General features: G+C 43.1%; 2 protein-coding genes across 9 annotated transcripts in view; one reads left to right on the top strand and one right to left on the bottom strand.

The window, feature by feature from the left end:
* The window catches only part of LOC106582955 (voltage-gated potassium channel subunit beta-2), a 172,529-nt gene extending 160,819 nt beyond the window's left edge, over positions 1-11,710 (top strand). For 6 of the 7 annotated variants that reach the window (XM_045705368.1, XM_045705366.1, XM_045705367.1 and 3 more), the window contains 7 exons: positions 466-552; positions 2,858-2,943; positions 3,936-4,056; positions 4,381-4,475; positions 7,871-7,991; positions 10,076-10,164; positions 11,135-11,710. In XM_045705368.1, coding sequence (XP_045561324.1) covers positions 466-552; positions 2,858-2,943; positions 3,936-4,056; positions 4,381-4,475; positions 7,871-7,991; positions 10,076-10,164; positions 11,135-11,224 — 689 coding nt within the window. In that variant the 3' untranslated portion in view covers positions 11,225-11,710. Of the gene's footprint in view, positions 1-465; positions 553-2,857; positions 2,944-3,935; positions 4,057-4,380; positions 4,476-4,630; positions 5,589-7,870; positions 7,992-10,075; positions 10,165-11,134 lie in introns of those variants that run through there. The other variant, XM_014166597.2, reaches the window with a different exon arrangement.
* A 4,012-nt stretch (positions 11,711-15,722) lies between these two features.
* The window catches only part of LOC106582957 (multiple epidermal growth factor-like domains protein 6), a 103,136-nt gene continuing 98,241 nt past the window's right edge, over positions 15,723-20,617 (bottom strand). For both annotated transcript variants that reach the window (XM_014166599.2, XM_014166600.2), the window contains 9 exons: positions 20,176-20,307; positions 19,932-20,060; positions 19,682-19,810; positions 19,370-19,498; positions 19,079-19,207; positions 18,642-18,770; positions 18,370-18,498; positions 18,077-18,205; positions 15,723-17,761 (listed from right to left, as the gene is read on the bottom strand). In XM_014166599.2, the coding sequence (XP_014022074.2) occupies positions 17,694-17,761; positions 18,077-18,205; positions 18,370-18,498; positions 18,642-18,770; positions 19,079-19,207; positions 19,370-19,498; positions 19,682-19,810; positions 19,932-20,060; positions 20,176-20,307 (1,103 nt within the window). In that variant the 3' untranslated portion in view covers positions 15,723-17,693. The remainder of the gene's footprint in view (positions 17,762-18,076; positions 18,206-18,369; positions 18,499-18,641; positions 18,771-19,078; positions 19,208-19,369; positions 19,499-19,681; positions 19,811-19,931; positions 20,061-20,175; positions 20,308-20,617) is intronic.

Raw genomic sequence — 20,617 nt, 5'->3', positions numbered from 1 at the left:
ATCATCTGAGAAGGAAAGAAGAATGTGAAATCTATAAAGAGGACATAGACACCACCACCGTTGGTACAATGTAGCAGTCAGAGGCTTTACCTCCATTAGGAATCTACTCTACCACCTGCTTTGGCTCTAAAAACACTATTTTTAGAGGAGCTGAGTACTGTATAGTATGTCACACAGATCAAAGACAGGACGAGAACTTCAAATGTTGATGGTCAATCAAACAAAATACATCCTAAGTAGTAGCTTTGGCTCCAGGAAGATCGACTCTGTTTTGATAATTGAGAGTTTGGGACTCTCTTGGGGGTTTGGAGTTGTATCTGTAGAGGAAGAAACACCATATTTCAATCACATTTATATTATATTGAGCACTACCTCACAATAGCATAATCAATGCGATATGGCTGCAATCATTTCCCTGAACAATAGCAGTGTGTGGAACTATGGCCGTGATGCATGTCGTTGTAGGTTTAAAGGCCTCACTGGAGAGACTGCAGCTAGAGTATGTGGACGTGGTGTTTGCAAACAGACCGGACCCCAACACTCCCATGGAAGGTAAGGAGGAACATCTTGTTCCTCTTCTGTCACTGGCTTCTGCTGTCTGTCTCTTCTCTGTTCCCCTGCTTTCTATTCCCCTGCTTTCTATTCCCCTGCTTTCTATTCCCCTGATTTCTATTCCCCTGCTTTCTATTCCCCTGCTTTCTATTCCCCTGCTATGTTCTCTCCATCCCAGAAGCTCACATTCTGGGATGCTGTAGGTGGTCTGAGCATTCTCTGACATGCCTATGTCCACCCTAACTCACTGGGCTATATACAGTGGGCTCCAAAATGACTGGCACCCCTGACTGGCAATGCACAAACAATACTTTAACAAATATAAACAATATAATTATAGAGAGAAACTGAAAATACCAACATGTGAGAAATACTGTACTTTATTCATGTTTCAATGGAACCAACCAAAATCATACAATTATTTCATACAAAAATTAATTTCACCAACATCAAGGTTTCATAATTATTGCCATTTATTTAATACTTAGTGCAACCACCTCTGGCAAGGATACCAGCATTGAGTCTTTTCCTGTAATGTATGACTAAGTTAAGGAACACATTTGGAAGGATTTTGGATCATTCCTCTATGCAGATCCTTTCAAGATCCTTCACATTCTTGGGTTTGCGCTTATCAACTGCCCTCTTCAAGTCAGCCCACAGGTTTTTGATTGGATTGAGGTCCGGCGACTGAGATGGCCATGGCAGAACATTGATTTTGTTGTCACAGAACCATTTCTGTGTGGATCTTGAGGTATGTTTTGGGTCATTGTCTTGTTGGAAAGTCCACCTACGGCCGAGTCCCAGCCTTCTGGCAGAGGCAACCAGATTGTCAGTCAAAATTACCTGATACTTGGTGGAATTCATTATGCCATCGATCTTAACCAGTGCCCCTGGACCTCTGGAATTAAAACAGCCCCAAAACATCACCATATTTCACCGTGGGTATGAGGTACCTCTCTTTGTATGCATCTCTGTTTTCGACGCCAAACATGCCAATGCTGTATCTGACCAAAATTCAATTTTGGTCTCATCTGACCAGAGTACCCTCTTCCAGTCATAATTTAAATGACGTTTGGCAAACTCCAAGCGCTTGCGTCTGTGTCTTGGGGTCAGAAAGGGCTTTCTTCTGGCAACCCTTCCAAAGAGCCTGTGGTTGTGGAGGTGGCGTCTGATGGTGCTTTTTGAAACCTGGTGACCCCAAGACAACACCAAGGCCTGCAATTCTTTCACAGTGATTCTTGGGGATTTTGTTGCTTCTCTCACCATCCTCCTCCCTATCCTGGGGGGAAAAATGCATTTGCGTCCTCCACCCATGAGGTTTTCAACTGTTCCATATCTTTTGAATTTTCTAATAATTGCCCTGACAGTGCTCAGTGGTATATTCAATTGTTTGTGGATCTTCTTGTAGCCATACCAGATTTATGAAGGTCTACGACCATCTGTCTCTTTTGAACTGCCAGTTCTTTTTTCTTCATGGTGTTGGATGACAAAGGGATATTGCATGCATGTTACCTCATTTTTATACCCTAGTGAAACAGGAGGTGATGTAATGGCTCAATATAGTTCCTTAAGACTTAGATAAACTTAAATAAGTGGAATTTAATTCCTGGTTTAATTTTGGTAGATGCTATTTACAATAATCTTTAAGGGTGCCGTTAATTGTGAAACCTTGATTTGGAGGACATAGATTTTTTATTAAATCAATAAATTATCTTGGTGGGTTCCAGTGCAACATTAATAAAGTACCATACTTCTCACGTGTTGGTATTTTGATATTATCTCAATAATTATATTGTTTATATTTTGAAAGTATTGTTTGTGCATTGCCAGTCAGGGATGCCAGTCATTTTGGAGCCCAGTGTAGTTCACCTCACCCCCTTCTTCCTCACTGGCAGCAGTCTAACACCATAGGTAGCGTTAAATAAAAGTGAAACACTTCTTGAGCTAAAACCTGAAGTTGAATACTGTCATTCTGTATTCATCTGATGTCCTGTATGGGCCATGCTACAGTAGGAAGGTTATGATACAACATACTCAGACTGTACCTGTTACAGTTACTCTGCAGAGAGAGAGACAGAGAGAGAGAGACAGACAGACAGAGAGAGAGAGACAGAGAGAGAGAGAGACAGACAGAGAAACAGAGAGAGAGAGAGAGAGAGAGAGAGATTCCCTTATGAATCCCTATTTTGCTCTCTCTCATCCTCATTCTGTTTGCATTTTCTCTCTTGGTTGCTCACAGGCTTAAACACAGCATTGGTCTCTCCACTCATTGTAGTGTGTGTTTGTTATTTTCTTTGATTGGCAGAGACGGTGCGGGCGATGACCCATGTGATCAACCAGGGCATGGCCATGTACTGGGGCACGTCCCGCTGGAGCCCCATGGAGATCATGGTGAGACGGGCTGAAAGTAAGCCAGTACAGAGTACCGGCAAACTAAAGAAAAATGTGCCTATCACAATAATTAAAACAAAGATGTCAAGAAAACTGTAGGCTATTTCACCATCATTTATCATTACTGCCTGTCAGCCACATGAGAAATTAGCGAACAGACTTGAAAACAGGTGTATACACTCTAAAATGTGCTGTGGTTCAACATGAACACTAACATTTTACAAAGGCAGAAATGACTGGGAAAGGGTAACAGGGATACCTAGTCAGTTGCACAACTGATGGTTGAATGCATCAGAGAGGTGCGGGGGGCTGCCTTAATCGACGACCACGTCATCGGGGCCCGAGACGCGGCCGGACAGCTGTGGACGCATCAATTCAGGCTGCTACAAGTGTGCCTAATAACAATCGCCGAATGTCATTGTACTTTCTGTGTTTTAATTGACGTGTATTTCAATTGGTCAAATGGTGGGTGCACTGTTTAGATGCAGGAATTATTTTAGTGGACAAACCTGCGCAGGTAGCCTACTTTTTGAAGTGATTTGTTTGACAATCGGATGAAAACATCATGCCTGGTTGCGTTCATGCCACATGAAAAGATAATAAATGCATTTTTACAGTTAAATGACATTTATTTGTGGCCTGGTGCTATAAACACGTCTTTACTGTTAGGCCCATACATGTTTTTAGTGTATGTGCACATGGGAGGTCCCGTACCAAGAAGAAACACACACACACACACACACACACACACACACACAGCCTCTTCTCCTTCCGGTCATCATTCTACCCAGACCCAGTCTCACCACGGGCAGTGGCATGCCACCACTGTAACGTCTCACTGACTGTGCTCGACTCTGACAGATTTTGACCATGACTTTCACAGTATTGATTGATGGGCATCACAACCTTCTCCTTCTCCTGCTTTGATTAGCCGGTGGCCACTGTACAGTACTCTTCAGGCTGACGGCTGCTGTTCCCTGTGTGTCCTGTAGGAGGCGTACTCTGTGGCGCGGCAGTTCAACCAGATCCCTCCTATCTGTGAGCAGGCTGAGTACCACATGTTCCAGAGGGAGAAGGTAGAGGTGCAGCTGCCAGAGCTCTTCCATAAGATAGGTGAGTGGAGCTGGTCTGGACAGACTGATACAACACAACAGTATTTCATACACAGGGATAGCTATTCAATGACTATGATTATAGTTGTAATATATCATTCTATGATTGCCTAGATATAAGTATGCTGCAGCTTACAAAGGTTGTGGCAATGTGGCAATGTTATGCTTTTAAATACAGTAAATACTTAGCCTTACAAAAAAGAGGGAAGAGGACAGCAGCACCCAGGGATGGATGCTCTCCTCGTTAGTCTGGACAGAACAGCATGTCAATACTGAGTGGTGGTGGTGATGGGGACAGGCTGACTCCATGTTCCCATGTTCTCAGGTGTGGGGGCGATGACATGGTCACCGCTGGCCTGTGGGATCATCTCAGGGAAATACGACAGCGGGGTACCACCTTACTCCCGCGCTTCTCTTAAGGTAGTGTTACCCCCACCCCTCTCCTGGGACCCTGTTAACCTCTCTGCTTTCTCCTTTGGTCTCAGCTCGTATGTCATGTCAGCCCCTCTTCTCCCCCAGCCCCCTTCTTATCCTGGCTCGTTCCTGTCCTAACAGATATTTTCTGTGTCTTTCAGGTTCTAGAACTTGGTGTCTCCTAGATGTTTGTTTTTGAGTGCCCTGTGACAGCATGCACTGTGTACCAACTCTGTGTACCAACTCTGTGTACCAACTCTGTGTACCAATTCGACGACGTGTCAGGTTGTGTCAGCTCAAGCAGCTTATCTCACATTTTCACACACACAGGCACACGCATGCACACGCACATTCACACATATATTCACCAGATTACAGCAACATCCACGTACTGCATCACAAATTCAGAAACTAGGGCATAATCTTTCCCTGTGTTGTCACGGTGGCATACAGGATTGCTGTAGGTGCTCTGAGCGTTCTCTGTGGCCCCAACCAACGTTCCCTCTAATTTGTTTCCGGCACTGAGCAAATTTCAGGTCTGCTGAGCGCAAACTTGAAAGTTGTGAAAATTCTTCCAGCGCGAGTTTACTGTGAATACTGAGGCTGTACTAACTTTAAGTTACAGTTTCAGACAGTGGTCAAGAAGACTACTGTGGCTATTTGATCATAATGTAGGTCTACCAGAGTGGCCTTCCATCAAAAACAATGGAGAAAATGCATCCCGTAACATTTTAACATGGAAATAGCTGTTCTATCATTCAGCCTACAGTAGCAGCCAATGTGTGGTGTTCAATGTAGGTCTACATTCTATGAGACTTTTGAAAAAAACATGCAGGGCTTGACATGAACCTGTTTATCAACTTGTCCTTCAGACAAGGAGGTGACTGAAAATGTTGTGTTTGATTCAAAATAAAATGCATTACTATACCCATACCATTATTACAGAGAATCAGACAAATTATGCTACCCTCTGCCTTTTGGTTACTTAGCTTATTCCTGACTGTCTCAAAATACAACACTGCCCCTTTAAGACAAAAAAAGCTCTTTACCTGACTTGCTTTTCAAAGACGTCTAGAATTGCACGTTTTGTGCTCTTGTAGGAAGCAATCACTCCCCTATTGCTGACTGCAGTACAACTGGGCTAATAACTCACTAACTAGCAAAGGAGATGAACAAAATGTGCACATGTAGCTACATGCAGCTCTCAAAACAAGCACATCTACTCACGACCACAGCTCTAAACACAGTCCAGTTCAAAGTAAATTGCACTTATCCATATATGGCAATGGTCTATTTGCATATACAGCGCATTCGTAAAGTATTCAGTCCCCTTGACTTTTTCCACATTTTGTTACGTTACAGCCTTGTTCTAAAATGTATTACAAAAAAAATGTAGTCATCAATCTACACACAATACCCCATAATGACAAAGCGAAAACAGGTTTTTAGAAATTTTTGCAAATGTATTAAAAATTAAAAACAGAAATACCTTATTTATATTAGTATTCAGACTCTTTGCTATAAGACTCGAAATTGAGCTCAGGTGCATCCTGTTTTCGTTGATCATCCTTGAGATGTTTCCACAACTTGATTGGCGTCCACCTGTGGTAAATTCAATTGATTGGACATGATTTTGAAAGGCACACACTTGTCTGTATAAGGTCCCACAGGTGACAGTGCATATCAGAGCAAAAAGCAAGCCATGAGGTTGAAGGAATTGTTCGTAGAGCTCCGAAACAGGATTGCGTCGAGGCACAGATCTGTGGAAGGGTACCAAAACCTTTCTGCAGCATTGAAGGTCCCCAAGAACAGTGTCCTCCATCATTCTTAAATGTAAGAAGTTTGGAACCACCAAGACTCTTCCTAGAGCATCTCTGGAGAGACCTGAAAATAGCTGTTCAGCGACGCTCCCCATCCAACCTGACAGAGCTTGAGAGGATCTGCAGAGAAGAATGGGAGAAACTCCCCAAATTCAGATGTGCCAAGCTTGTAGCGTCATACCCAAGAAGACTCGAGGCTGTAATCGCTGCCAAAGGTGCTTCAACAAAGTACTGAGGAAAGGGTCTGAATACTTATTTAAATGTGATATTTCAGTTTTTTTTTTAGAAACTTGCAAACATTTCTAAAAACCTGTATTTGCTTTGTCATTATGGGGTATTCTGTGTAGATTGATGAGGAAAAAAACAATTTAATCAATTTTAGAATAAGGCTGTAACGAAACAAAATGTGGAAAAATTCAAGGGGTCTGAATACTTTCCGAATGCACTGTAGACCTACTGCAGCTCTGATTGTTTAAGCTGCGCCGATCTGTATAGAGTCTTGTGCAATAGAATCCTACTCCGATGCGTTCTGCCTACAACAAAATCTCTTGCATAGTTGGTTTTGTTTCAGTATGTTGCATTGAAAGTGGCTAATATTGCGTTGATTCGATCATAATTGCCACAGTAAAGGTAAATGTTGATAGTGTTAACTAACAGGGAAACTGAAGTTCAATCTCGTACTTCTCTCCGTGGGCTGAGATTTCAATCTGAGCTCTGCACGGAAGTCCAGGTAGCTGCACGACAGTCTCGTTGCTACTTCGCCCCGTGTGCAATTTAGAGGGAATATTGGTTTTAACCCAGTTAAGGAAACCAGTTCTCCTTCTCGCTATGAAGCTGATGTTCTCCTGCGTACGTGGTGTTGATTCATATGTTGTGCTGTTGATTCCTGGTTAGACTTGAAACATTCCAGGAACTTTCAATAAATTCTCATATTTTCCCGAAATCCCGGTTGGAGGGTCCCTGGAATTAGGAGGGAATAAGCAGGGAATCCGGCATACAACCAGGATTTATGGAAAACCATGGCATTTATTGAAATTCCTGCAATTTTGCAACCCTATTCCTGATTAACAGTGGTGTGGATGGCTGATCCAGTTACTGAAAACGTGCTTGTTCGGGATCTGTTACTGTTTCAATCATTGGATCACATAGGAAATGAGATCCCTTTATCAAGGTTGCTTTTTTAGCCTATTAAAAAATATGTACGTTCATAGATTTTCATAATACACATTTTCTCTGTGTTTAGAATTAATTATACATAATCTTAACAAGAATGAGACATTTATTTACATCCTAAAACATATGTGCGTGTGTTTGTACTGTACTGTATGTGTGTGAAACGTGAGAGATGAGCCAGAGTTGACCAGGTTGAGATGAGAGAGAGAGAGAGGGGCCTCCTCATCTCTGCCTGCTGGGGCTGTACAGTAAAAGAAGACTACAGTAGAGTCACAGTGTTGACAACCAGGCCCTGGCCTACCAAGCAGAGTCACGTGTTTAAAAGCAAGCCCTGGCCGACACAGGTGGTGCAGTGCATCAGTGTTGGGCAGGGCTGTGTTTTTGAGCAGGTGTGCTGTGTTTCAACAGGGCTACCAGTGGTTGAAGGACAAGATCTTGAGCGAGGAGGGCCGGCGTCAGCAGGCGAAGTTGAAAGAGCTGCAGGCAATCGCGGAGCGGCTGGGCTGCACTCTGCCCCAGCTCGCCATCGGTACGCCGACACCCACTGCCGCTCTCTCTCTTTCTGTCCGTCTGTCCGTTCCTCGTCCCTCTGCCTCTCGCTTGATTCGCTGCCGGATGGTCACTGCCAGTCAGGCGGCTAACCAGATGGTTTTCAGCTGTTGTGTGTGTGTGTGTGTGTGTGTGTGTGTGTGTGTGTGTGTGTGTGTGTGTGTGTGTGTGTGTGTGTGTGTGTGTGTGTGTGTGTGTGTGTGTGTGTGTGTGTGTGTGTCTGTGTGTCTGTGTGTGTGTGTGTGTGTGTGTGTGTGTGTGTGTGTGTGTGTGAGAGAGATATAGAGAATGTTTGTCTGTATTATGTTGTATGTCTGTTTGTGGTAAACTAGTTCTTCTTCCTAAATCCAAACCGGCTTTATCAAGCCAGTGGTAATAACTTGCTATTGATTTTGTTTGTTAGTTTACTGGCTCGTGGTGTGTATCTATATACGACGAGGAAGTTTCTCTTTTCCCCAAGTCAGCAGTTACATGGAATCCCAGACATAAATCCAGTGAGTGGCCCATAATGATTTACAGTCGAACAGGGAGAGGGGGAATGAGCCTGTAGACAGATTCCCAGCCCCATGGAGAGCTATTAAAGTGTCACAGATGAGAGAGAGACTGTGTAAATCTAGGCCTACACAACACCTCACTCTGCATATCAAGGCGCATTTTACACCCGACCTGTAATGCAGTGTCATAGATTAGGTTTCACGGCCCATTAGCAGACAGCTAGTACACTGTAGCTCCCAATCACTATAAATCCCTGTGGCACTGCCACAAACAGCCTGGACAGAGTTATGTCCTGGGACCACCATTTTACATCACCTGGGAGCACTGGTATTAAGTAACTAAGTGAAAATACTTTAAAGTACTACTTAAGTCGTTTTTGGGGGGTATCTGTACTTTACTATTCATATTTTTGACTACTTTTACTTTTACTTCACTACATTCCTACAGAAAATAATGTACTTTTTACTCCATACATTTTCCCTGAAACCCAAAAGTACATTTCAAATGCTTAGCAGGACAGGAAAATGTTCAGTATTATCCAGAGAATGCACAGTCATCTCTACTGCCTCTGATCTGGCGGATTCACTAAACACAAATATTTCATTTGTAAATGATGTCTGAGTGTGCTCCTAGCTATCTGTAAATGTAAAGAAAAAACGTTGTCTGGTTTGCTAAATATAAGGAATTTGAAATGATTCATAGCATTTGCTTTTGATACTAAAGTATATTTAAAACCTTATACTTTTACTCAAGTAGCCTAGTATTTTACTGGGTGATTTATTTATTATTAAGGTATCTTTACTTTTATTCAAGTATGACAATTTGGTACTTTTTCCACCACTGCCCGGGAGTCTCTACATTGGAAAAAAGTAATGATTAAATACACATTAGGCCTCTTAGCTTGACCCGTTTATTTACCCAAAGCCTGCTATTTTACACAGTTGATAGCCTAGCTTTGCTGCTGTTATACGGTAAAGTAGCAGTGTGACTTCATAGAGGATGTTGGCCAGGCCAGTGAGTGAATAATCTCTGTCATCTGTTAGACAGTTCCATGTAGACTACTACAGCCATCCCATCCTGACCTGAGGAACCCTTGGTTGTCATATCAAATCCTGTAGGGTCAGACCTGTCTCATCATCAGCACGGTGTCTGCTGGTTCTCAGTGTTTGAACCTCACCACAGAGGTTTGAACAGACTGGCACGAAGTCTCAATGCAGTAGTACACTATTCCTCTTATACAGTATCAAATATCCCACAACTAGATTAGCAAACACAGTGGGGTTGTGTTTTAGGTGTGTAGGGTTAGGTATTGTTGTGTGTCTGTATGAGTGTACTGTATGTGTTTAGTAGTTATATTTTTTGAAGAGACATTAGGTGTTTGTTAGGTGTATGATACAGTGTTATACTGTACATGTTTTTGGTATGTTTGAGGCAGGGGTGTATGTTTTGTAGGGTGGGGAGGGGAGGGGCGTGTGTGTGTGTGTGTGTGTGTGTGTGTGGGGGGGGGGGTAGCAGTGTTGTGTGTTTGCCATGGTGGGGGTGTCATTGCTGTTTACCCGTCCCCTACAGCGTGGTGCCTACGGAACGAGGGGGTGAGCTCTGTACTCTTGGGGGCGTCCAACACCGACCAGCTGATGGAGAATATAGCAGCAATACAGGTGAGAACACAGTGAGGGTCCAGGTGAGAACACAGTGAGGGTCCAGGTGAGAACACAGTGAGGGTCCAGGTGAGAACACAGTGAGGGTCCAGGTAGGTGGGTGGGTGGGGGTGTGTCTGCGCAAGAGAAAGTGTGCAGATTTGCATAATATGTCAATGAGTATTGATATTGAATCAACATTTTTAATTGGTTGAAAATGCCATCTCTCCCTGTCCATAACCATCTATAATGGAATTGTTCTTGTTTTTGTCTTTCCTGGAAAGAGTGCTGCCTCTTGGCCAGTCAGTTTGTTGTAATATGCCTGGATGCTTTACTGTACAAGTTAATAAGGTCAGCAGAGTATCAATCAACAGGGACAATTGAGGCTAGCTCGCGGCGCTGCTACTTTGCTAGATAAGATGCTCTCATTTAATGGGATTTTCAAACCATCAGGGTTTTATGTTCTTTCATCACATTATGTCTGGCTTGAGATAAATTGTTTTCCCATTTCCTAGTGTGTGTTTGTGTGTCTGTGTCTGTGTCTGTGTGGGGACCGGAGGTCCTCAGAAGGATAGTAAAATAAGGACATTTCAAGTAGGGAAATTTCGTCGGTCCCCACAAGGAATAGGGCTATTTTAGGTTTAAGGGTTAGGTTTATGGTTTGGGATACAATTAGGCTCAGGAATTAGGGTTAGGTTTTAGGTTAGGGGTTTGAAGTTAAGATTAGGGTTAAGTTAAATGTTTATGGTTAGCGGTTAGGGAAAATAGGATTTTGAATGGGAATCAATTGTTTGGTCCCCACATGGATAGTAAAACCAATATGGGCATGGGTACTCAGTGCATTTGATATTTTGTTTCCTAATGCTATCACATTACCAGGGGCAACATAGTATACTATATACATATGTTACAAAGTATGTGCAATCTATACACGTGAACCAATACCTCTTGCCTTCTGTTTCCTTCAATGCATCTGTAATTTCTCCTGCAGGTTCTTCCCAAACTATCCTCCTCAATCACACACGAGGTAGATAGCATCCTGGGGAACAAGCCGTACAGTAAAAAGGACTACCGTTCCTAACGCACCACCACGCCAGCCAGCAGGGCTGCTCCAGGGCTGCTCCAGGGCTGCTCCAGGGCTGCTCCAGGGCTGCTCCAGGGCTGCTCCAGAGCTGCTCCAGAGCTGCTCCAGGGCTGCTCCAGGGCTGCTCCAGAGCTGCTCCAGAGCTGCAGCGCCAAGCCCCTTCTTTGCCTGATCCTCCGTTTGCTTGAGCTTTTACTGAATTAGACCCCGGCGCATGAGTCTGACCCTGCCTCAGCCACCCTGGGGAGCATCATGTAGACTTACAGAGAAAAGAAAAGGATGAAGACATAGAGAGAGATGGTCACATCTGCAGGGAAGGAAGGATAGATAGAAGAAAGATGTATTTTAAAAACTGAAGAAAAAATAAGTAAAAAAAAACATGCTTGCTTGGCAGCCAGATATTTATTTATTTTTGCATTTGTTTCTCTAAATACTGAATGCATACCAATGGATTTAAGTTTATACAACAAAAACTCTGTTGCACATGTATGGCCACACATTCGTTTTTTTGGCGTTCTGTTTAATATGTACATCACAGTTTCTCTGAAACAGCTGTTCATTTGTGTAGTCTACATATTATCAGTGTACCAGCCTCCACGCAGGCAGAACAATCAGCACTTTACTATTGTACAGTTCAGTCATTGAGAGGTTGTAGAATACGTGAGAGGATGAAATAACTAAACCATATCACACACGGTGAGTCATTGAGAGGTTGTAGAATACGTGAGAGGATGAAATAACTAAACCATATCACACACGGTGAGTCATTGAGAGGTTGTAGAATACGTGAGAGGATGAAATAACTAAACCATATCACACACGGTGAGTCATTGAGAGGTTGTAGAATACGTGAGAGGATGAAATAACTAAACCATATCACACACGGTGAGTCATTGCACTGTAGGATCTCCTCCCTTGTTTCAGTTTCCTACCTGTTCCCCTCAGTCAGTCTGGTCTCCACAGTGCTGGTTCATAACAGACTGTTATTTGACAATAGTCCCTGGCCAACGGAAAAACTAGTTGGTTTAAGTGGCAGCCCTTCCTGCCCAATAGGAATGAAAGCTCAGGGATCGGAACAGTATTTCATGTCCATGTCTTTCTTTCATGTGTGGACACCTGATGGAGACCTGTCCACTGTCAAACCAGGGACATTTTCACGTGGCTTTGAGCCAAAGATATTCTAACATCTTTCAACGCCACATCTAAGTGGGTGTGGCTTGTTGGAAGGGTATAGCAACCCTCTTAAAGCGTGTACTATCCAGCGTATTACCTATTGACTCTCTTCACATGTACAGTATAATCACTTGACCATGCTGTTCTATGCTTATACCCACATACACAGTACACATGCATTGTACACTCCTCTACTTAGGGAATGACATGTTGATTTTTAGAAGGCAGATGATAATCTATACATTTTCAATAATCATATACATTGCACCCTGAAGACATCTGCCGCTGCCCTCGCATTCGCTCTCTAGCTGTTAGGTCCACTCTTACTGTGAGACAAAGCGCAAAGTGGATAGCATGTGATACGTCCTCCATGCATGAGCCTTCGTCCATCAGCCCATGGGGATTATTCAGACCAAGCAAAGTCATGGTTACAAGAGTAAACTAACACGTGTAAATATAAGGAATAGTCACTCCTCTTTCATAACTCATTCTGTGGTTCAACGAGTTCAGTTTTCTAGTACTGTAGGTCAAGGTCACGCGTTCAATAAAAACTTGCAGTATCTTTTTTACAATCAGGGTCAAGTCTTAATGCTGTGTATGGTTTTGTAGGTATTTGTTCGTTTTTTAATGCAATACTATCAAGTAAATGTTGAAATGTATCTTTCATGCAAACATTTGTATTAGTGCTTGGTAATGGAGTCACAGCCAGTTAACATATTTTGGGGAGGTATTTGCAAACCTGCATAATATGCAGTTCTTTAGTGATAATCCATTAATGTAACATATCTGATAAAGTACTTAGCTGACTATATCAAGACCAATTTTGGTATCATTTGATGCAGTATTTCATAATGAAAATACTGATAATACAAAGAGATGTCCGGTAACAGAGTTACGTGGTAACGGAGTTATAAACATGCAAAATAACATATTGCAGTAAAATGATCTCTGGATCGATATTTCTAGGACAATTACCTAATTTAATATGTGTCATGGAGCCATATGGGAGTCATAAAATCAATCAAAATGATGTAAAGTAAGTATTGTTTCATTTCTGGACAGCTGTGACTCCATCACCAAGCACTAATCAATATTTTGCATGAAAGATATATTTCAACAATTACTTGTTAATATTGCATTAAAGCACTAACAAATACCTACAAATGCATATATAGCATTAAGATTTGGCCCTGATTATAAGAAGATATGCCTATTTTTATAGTGGAAGTGTGACTCCGTTACCCTCCGCAAGGCCTTGCCCTTGTGTCATTGGATTGAAGGGATGTCAATCACGGAGGGGCTGTGCTTCGCCTGTCAAATTGAAAGGTGACGAGAATGAGGGGATATTGAATTACAAAATCTTTTTTTTTGCATATTAAACTACGTACAAATATCCTTTCTTTTAGTTATTTAAATGTTTTTAGGTCGAATACTTTAAAAATATATATATAAATTAAATTCATGAAATCATTTTTACACATATAACCTTTGAAAATAATGTCCAATCATTAACTAAAAAGGATAATAATGTTCTAATGTACATATTGGTGATGTAATTTGCTGTAGAAAAAAAGGCAACACAGTCGTGCTTGATTTTGTACAAAGTAACACTCATGTTTAAACCATCATAACTTTAGATAGGATACAGTTACATACATAATGAAGTGTACTCTAGAAACTACACAAAGCTCTTTCTCATTGTATATAAAGCATCGAGTAACTTTTATTTTTTTATGTAGATGCTAACCATGGTGTGACCTGGCCCTGTAGTGTCAGTGAGTAGGACAAAACTGCAATGATGAGTGAAGTGTAGATGCTTCTCAGGCAAAGTGAAGAGGAGATTTGGAGAATTAGAATGAGTGAGGTGTGTATGTGAGGCTAACGTCTCGGGTCAGACAACAAATACTTGGCATAGATACAGATTCAAAGTGTGTGTGTGTGTGTGTGTGTGTGTAGGGGAAACAAATCTTTCAAGCGTCTATGTTAAATGTAAACTATTTTGATTTGTCTGGTACTATGTCTTGAGGGGAATTAGTGGCAAAAGCCAATGTGGTTTTCCCAGAAAAAAAATAATGTATCATGATTTTCTGTCTTACTGTCTTTCAGCAGGGTAATGAGCGAAATGACCGGAAATCGTGCATCAGAAATGTTTCATAAAATAACAAGCTCAAAGGCACTGTCACAATGAGTTTTCCCTAGACATATTTGGTGGTCTTTGTCACACTATCAATTCAATGTCACACATGCATGCACAGAGCTGTGCGCTGATGTGTCTGGTGATAACTGTGATGGTGTTGAATGTAGCTCCATCTCGCCCCCAGGGCTGCGCTGTAGAGGGAGAGCCTGCGCTGTAGGGTGTGATGAGAACCACAGAGCTCCTCTATTTACTGTGCTGAGAGAGATGGGCTGCGATGTAGAGAGGCTGCTCTGTAGAGAGAGGCTGTGCTGTAGCGAGAGAGAGGCTGAGCTGTAGAGAGAGAGAGGCTGAGCTGTAGATAGAGGCTGTGCTGTAGAGAGAGAGAGGCTGAGCTGTAGAGAGAGAGACGCTGAGCTGTAGAGAGAGAGGCTGAGCTGTAGAGAGAGAGAGGCTGAGCTGTAGAGAGAGAGAGGCTGAGCTGTAGAGAGAGAGAGGCTGAGCTGTAGAGAGAGGCTGCGCTGTAGAGAGAGGCTGTGCTGTAGAGAGAGAGGCTGCGCTGTAGAGAGAGAGGCTGCGCTGTAGAGAGAGAGGCTGCGCTGTAGAGAGAGAGGCTGCGCTGTAGAGAGAGAGGCTGCGCTGTAGAGAGAGAGGCTGCGCTGTAGAGAGAGAGGCTGCGCTGTAAAGAGAGAGGCTGCGCTGTAGAGAGAGAGGCTGCGCTGTAGAGAGAGAGGCTGCGCTGTAGAGAGAGAGGCTGCGCTGTAGAGCGTGATGAGCACCACAGAGCTCCTCTATTTACTGGACCACTCTGGCACCACACCATGGCAACACAACAGCATGTGAAGTGTGAAGTGCACTCTTGGAAGAGCTTGCTCCTTACTGACATAGTGGATAATGCTAGACAAGCAGTGTGGATGATTTTATAAGAATTTGAGGTGTGTGAGTCAGGCTGTTTAGTGAGTAGACTCATCGTTGCAGGGTCTCTTGTCTCCCTGTCCAGTGTTGCCCTCTGACAGCCTCCCTCCTCACATCCACTGTACCATACATATCATAGTATTGATGTTACTATCAGCTCAGAAACCTAGGAAACCAGCCCTGTAGATGAATGATGCTCATCTCACAGAATGCCGTATGTTAGAGATTATTTTTGTATGTTCTGGCCTTTAACGTAGAAGAAGAAGCAGAAGAGGGAGAATAAAAGTGTCTCTTTATTTTCATTTTCAACATGCTGCATTTTCCTCTTAATATTGTATCAGTGTAAAGATTGACAAAAATAAGCAATTTATTTGTATTGTGTATGAATTGTGCAGAATGCTCTCAAATGAATGCAATGGCAGACTACCTTCTCTCAGTGATGATGCCTTAGCTAGTCATCTCCTGTATGTACATAGTTTGACCTTTATATTTATGGTTGTGGTCACCTCTGCCTTTTCTTTCTTTTCATTTGCAGGCATTGCTAACTGCACTGTGCTTCAATCTGAATTTAGACAAGATGTACAGCTTCGTCTTTAATGAAATGACAATGAAAAAATAAGAATGTAAAAACAGTTCCCTGTGTTTGACTTTTTCATTCATTGATTCAAATCAGACTCTGTTTTTGTTATTTGACGGGTTATTAACTAGGTGTCCAGATTAGAAAATCCTCTTCACTCCAGTCACAGACAGTATACACTTACAAATTGCATTATCTTAAACTGTATACAATATACTGTATAAAATATAAATATATGTAAGAGCACTTTATACACAAAAAACCAAAAGGTACTGTTTACCATGACTGGGCTGAGTCCACTGTCTGCTCAAGTTATATTGTGTCTCCTGAATCATTGTGCAAACCAATGGGGTGAACTCTAAACTTTGAGGATATGAATCAGAATCGCCCACGCAAACATACTGTAGTAAACAAAAATGTACTGACCAATATGTAGATAATATACTGTCTTCTGGTCAACATATAGTGGATTAAAGCGCCATAGCACCAACATTTTTATAACAAGTCGCTCCATATAAAGTACAGAATATCAAACATAACTTTATGGTATTCACTGCAAATACACATCACAATATTATACTGGATTGGAAATATCATTGAAAGCGCTTTTTCAGGTGCTCAAATCACTTTACATTGTCTGATAGGAATCACCTCACACTACTATTTAAGAACCATAGATACCTGGGTAATGTTGGTTCTGATGGCTCATTCATAAGGACAGATTCAAATAATGAATCATTTACAGTATATGATGTAGAAGTAATGGGATTTGTATAATAATGCCACATGTATACTGTTTATCCACAAATTCCATGAACATTTCTGGGGAAAATTACAAAAACCAAAGCATAAATCACTACAGAATTGCCAAGTATACAAAACAAATACATACAATAGTATATAGCATTGCCAAGTATACAAAACAAATACATAAAATAGCATTGCATAGTATACAAAACAAATATCAAGTACAGTAGTGAGTCGGTGAGTGTTAGTGTTGGACGTTCAGCAACTGTCGCCAAACACATCTTCTATATTCCGCGTGTTGTGTGTCCAGGATGGGAGTGTGCAGAGGAGGCTGTAGTGGGGAGATCTAGGGCTCTACTCAATCCCTATCGCGGAAATTCAGTATTACAGCTTGATTTCAATTTAAAGGCAATGTTCCTGCTTTAGCAGACACTGCATTCAAGGTAAACGCTGCAGATGTCGGCTCAATAGGTCATTACCTTTAAATTGAGCGCTTCAGCGATACACAATGAAAAGAGCTCCTAGTCCTGGTAACCACTGGCCGCCCTCTAACTACCAGATAGCGTACCTCATCACTGATGAGTCAGGCCATGCCTGAGTGGGAGATGCACATGTATACAGTATGCACATGAACACAAACAATGAAAGCCCTGCACAGTTCACAGCATACACACATACCATATCATTATCCACCCTTGAGCAAACACTGAGAACATTTCTCCTTAGAGTCCATTTCTCCATGTCTGTCATCCAGCTCCTGTGGGTGCAGCAGAATCCGGTCCCGTTGGGGTGTGTATGTCTGAAATAATAATATCCACCTTTTTAATTCAGTTCGGCTTCAGCGAAGCTTGTGCTGCTGCCTCAGCCTCTTACAGTCGGATGCTCATTGGTGATTGGAGCCTCCGACCAAAAAGGGGGCGCTATAACGCGTTGTCTAGATGTGCGTTATCCTCCCTCCTGCTTCTGTAGGGGAGGCGTGGAGGCCCACCTGAGGACACAGCCACACAGAGGAGCTGTCAGTCGACCCTGTGTCTCAGCACACAGGTCACACTCATTACAGACAAACAACACAACCAGAACCACCAACGGAGGAAATGTGTAACCTCAATGTGTTCAACCTCCCTGCAGACAAAACCAAGTGTCAGCACTAAAACAAGTTGTTTCTTTTGTAACTCGGGGGAAACGTTCAGTTCCAGTCTACCTTTCTCTCCAGTCCAGCTTCATGATACCCAGCCCTGTCACCATCTACACTATGCCTGCTGTGGTGAGGGCAGTGTGGTGTGTGTTGGTCACTCATCACTACCTTCCTGACAGGTGAGTCCGATCCAGCTGTTGAGACATGTGCAGCGGCCGTTCCGATGGTCACAGTGAGCCGCGTTGTAACACACACAGCTCTCTGTGCAGTCTGGCCCGTAGCGGTTTGCTTTGCAGGCTGACAACAAACACACACACGTGCGCGCACACACACACACACACACACACATAGGTAAGGCGATACCTCATTAGACACCAGAACATAATTAGAAAAAGTCTCTTAAACAGATCGCCACCTGAGGTACCATCACATAGAACATTCTGAATGCCCCTCAGTCTTACCAATGTCACACCTGGGTCCAGTCTTCCCTGAGGTGCACAGACACCTGCCACTCACAGGGTCACAGGGCGTGCCCTCCTCACAGTCACATGACTTAGCACAGTTCACACCAAACGTGCCCTGTTGACACTCTGAAAACAGATGTGGGGTAAGAGCAACACCCTATTTAGAATGAATAAACCCGGTCTGAAGGCCTACATTTCAAACTGTATAAAAGTCATCATCATCTACCAGATACCATCAGCTCAGTAACTACATAAGGCATAGATCTCACCTCTGTGACAGCGAGAGCCATGGTACCCTGGAGGACAGACACAGAACCCAGTGGAGGGGTTGCAGGATGCCTTGTTCAGACAGTTACACTGGAGTTGGCACAGAGGGCCATGGAGACCAGGGGGGCACGCTGAGGACAGGGGCAGGACACTTTAGATACAGTATGAAAGACACTTCTACTACTTGCAAGCTTCCTTTTTTGTGCTTTTCATTTCGAGATTTGCTAAGCGCAATTATGTTAATGTCCAGTTCGGAGGAGCACTGTGCGAGCTGGTGAGACAATAAAATAACCTTGTAGGCCAGTGTCTTTCAATATTCTGTTGACGTGCGTGTGTGTGTGTGTCTGTGTGTGTGTGTGTGTGTGTGTGTGTGTGTGTGTGTGTGTGTGTGTGTGTGTGTGTGTGTGTGTGTGTGTGTGTGTGTGTGTGTGTCACTCACCATGTTCACACTGATGTCCGTAGTATCCTGGACCACACTGGCAGGTTCCAGTCACCCTGTCACAGGTGCCATTGTTCCAGCAGTCACACTTCAGCTGGCAGTTACCTCCAAATGTCCCCGGAGGACATTCTATCACACAGACAGACAGACAGACAGACAGACACATGCTGAGGAGGCAGCATAACTACAGGATATCATCTCCTGAATGAAAACCAGCACTGAGAGTTGAGTTATTACATTCATAGCTATTTCCTATGATTTTGTAAAGGTGCACTGTACAGTATCTCTCACCTGTGTCACAGTGAGCCCCAGTCCAGCCCAGACCACAGGTACAGCTTCCAGAGACAGAGTCACACAGTCCTCCGTTACTGCAGTTACAGAGGAGAGCACAGTCCTCTCCAAACCAACCAGGAGGACAGCCTGCCAATACACAGACGTTACCCATTACAAACACACACATATTACAAACATAGTTCAAACACACACATATATTACAAACCTTTAACTTATAGACAGATAGAGACGCAAACAATCCTATTTGTGTTGTAAAAACACTTCCACACATAGTGATCTGTTCAACTGGATTCATTAGAGGAAACCTACCTTGTCCACAGTCCTCTCCTCTTCGCCCAGGGCTGCAGTGACATCTACCAGTGACAGGATCATTCTGTGCCCCCTCTCCACACAGTGTCACGCGGGCACAGTCCTGCCCATAACGACCAGCTGGGCACGCTGTCAACAGGGTACAGGAGATTAAGGACCAAAAGTTTTTCTAATATTACTTCAGAAGCTATGATTGTTGTGGAGGTGTTACATGTTATTCAGTGCTATAAAAAGCTGAATATAAACTCACTGATGTTGCAGTGTGCTCCAATGAACCCTGCTGTGCATTCACAGGTACCAGAGGTGGAGCTGCACTTCCCACTGTTCTGACACTGGCACTCTCGCTCACAGTTGGGACCATACCAACCTTTCTGACACTCTAGGTACCCAAAACACATACCAAACGGTTTTAAGATAGAGTAATGACATCCCCTATGGAAGGTTATGAAGGTGTCATTACAAGCAGAGAGAGGGGGGTAGTGTACAATACATACCCTGGTTACATTTAGGACCTTGGAAGCCTGGGGCGCAGTAACACAACCCAGTCACTGGGTGGCAGAGCTGGTTGGTCTCAGAACACTGGCACACCTGGTTACAGTTGAGTCCAAATGTCCCTGACAGACAGGCTGGTGGTGCAGACAGACAGACAGACAGACAGACAGACAGACAGACAGACAGACAGACAGACAGACAGACAGACAGACAGACAGACAGACAGACAGACAGACAGACAGACAGACAGACAGACAGACAGACAGACAGACAGACAGACAAGGTAAGCAACATGAAAAGTGAGACATTACAGCTGAAAGTCCAGACTGACAGAGTTTTTTTATTTTACCCTTATTTTACCAGGAACTTGACTGAGAACACATTCTAATTGTATAGCAATAGTTACAGCAATAGTTACAGGGGGATGAATGAGCCAATTGGAAG

The sequence above is a fragment of the Salmo salar genome, chromosome ssa22, assembly GCF_905237065.1.
Source record: "Salmo salar chromosome ssa22, Ssal_v3.1, whole genome shotgun sequence".
In the NCBI taxonomy this organism is placed as follows: domain Eukaryota; kingdom Metazoa; phylum Chordata; class Actinopteri; order Salmoniformes; family Salmonidae; genus Salmo; species Salmo salar.
Note: the sequence above shows the minus strand (reverse complement) of the source record. Positions and strands in the feature narration are given on the sequence as shown.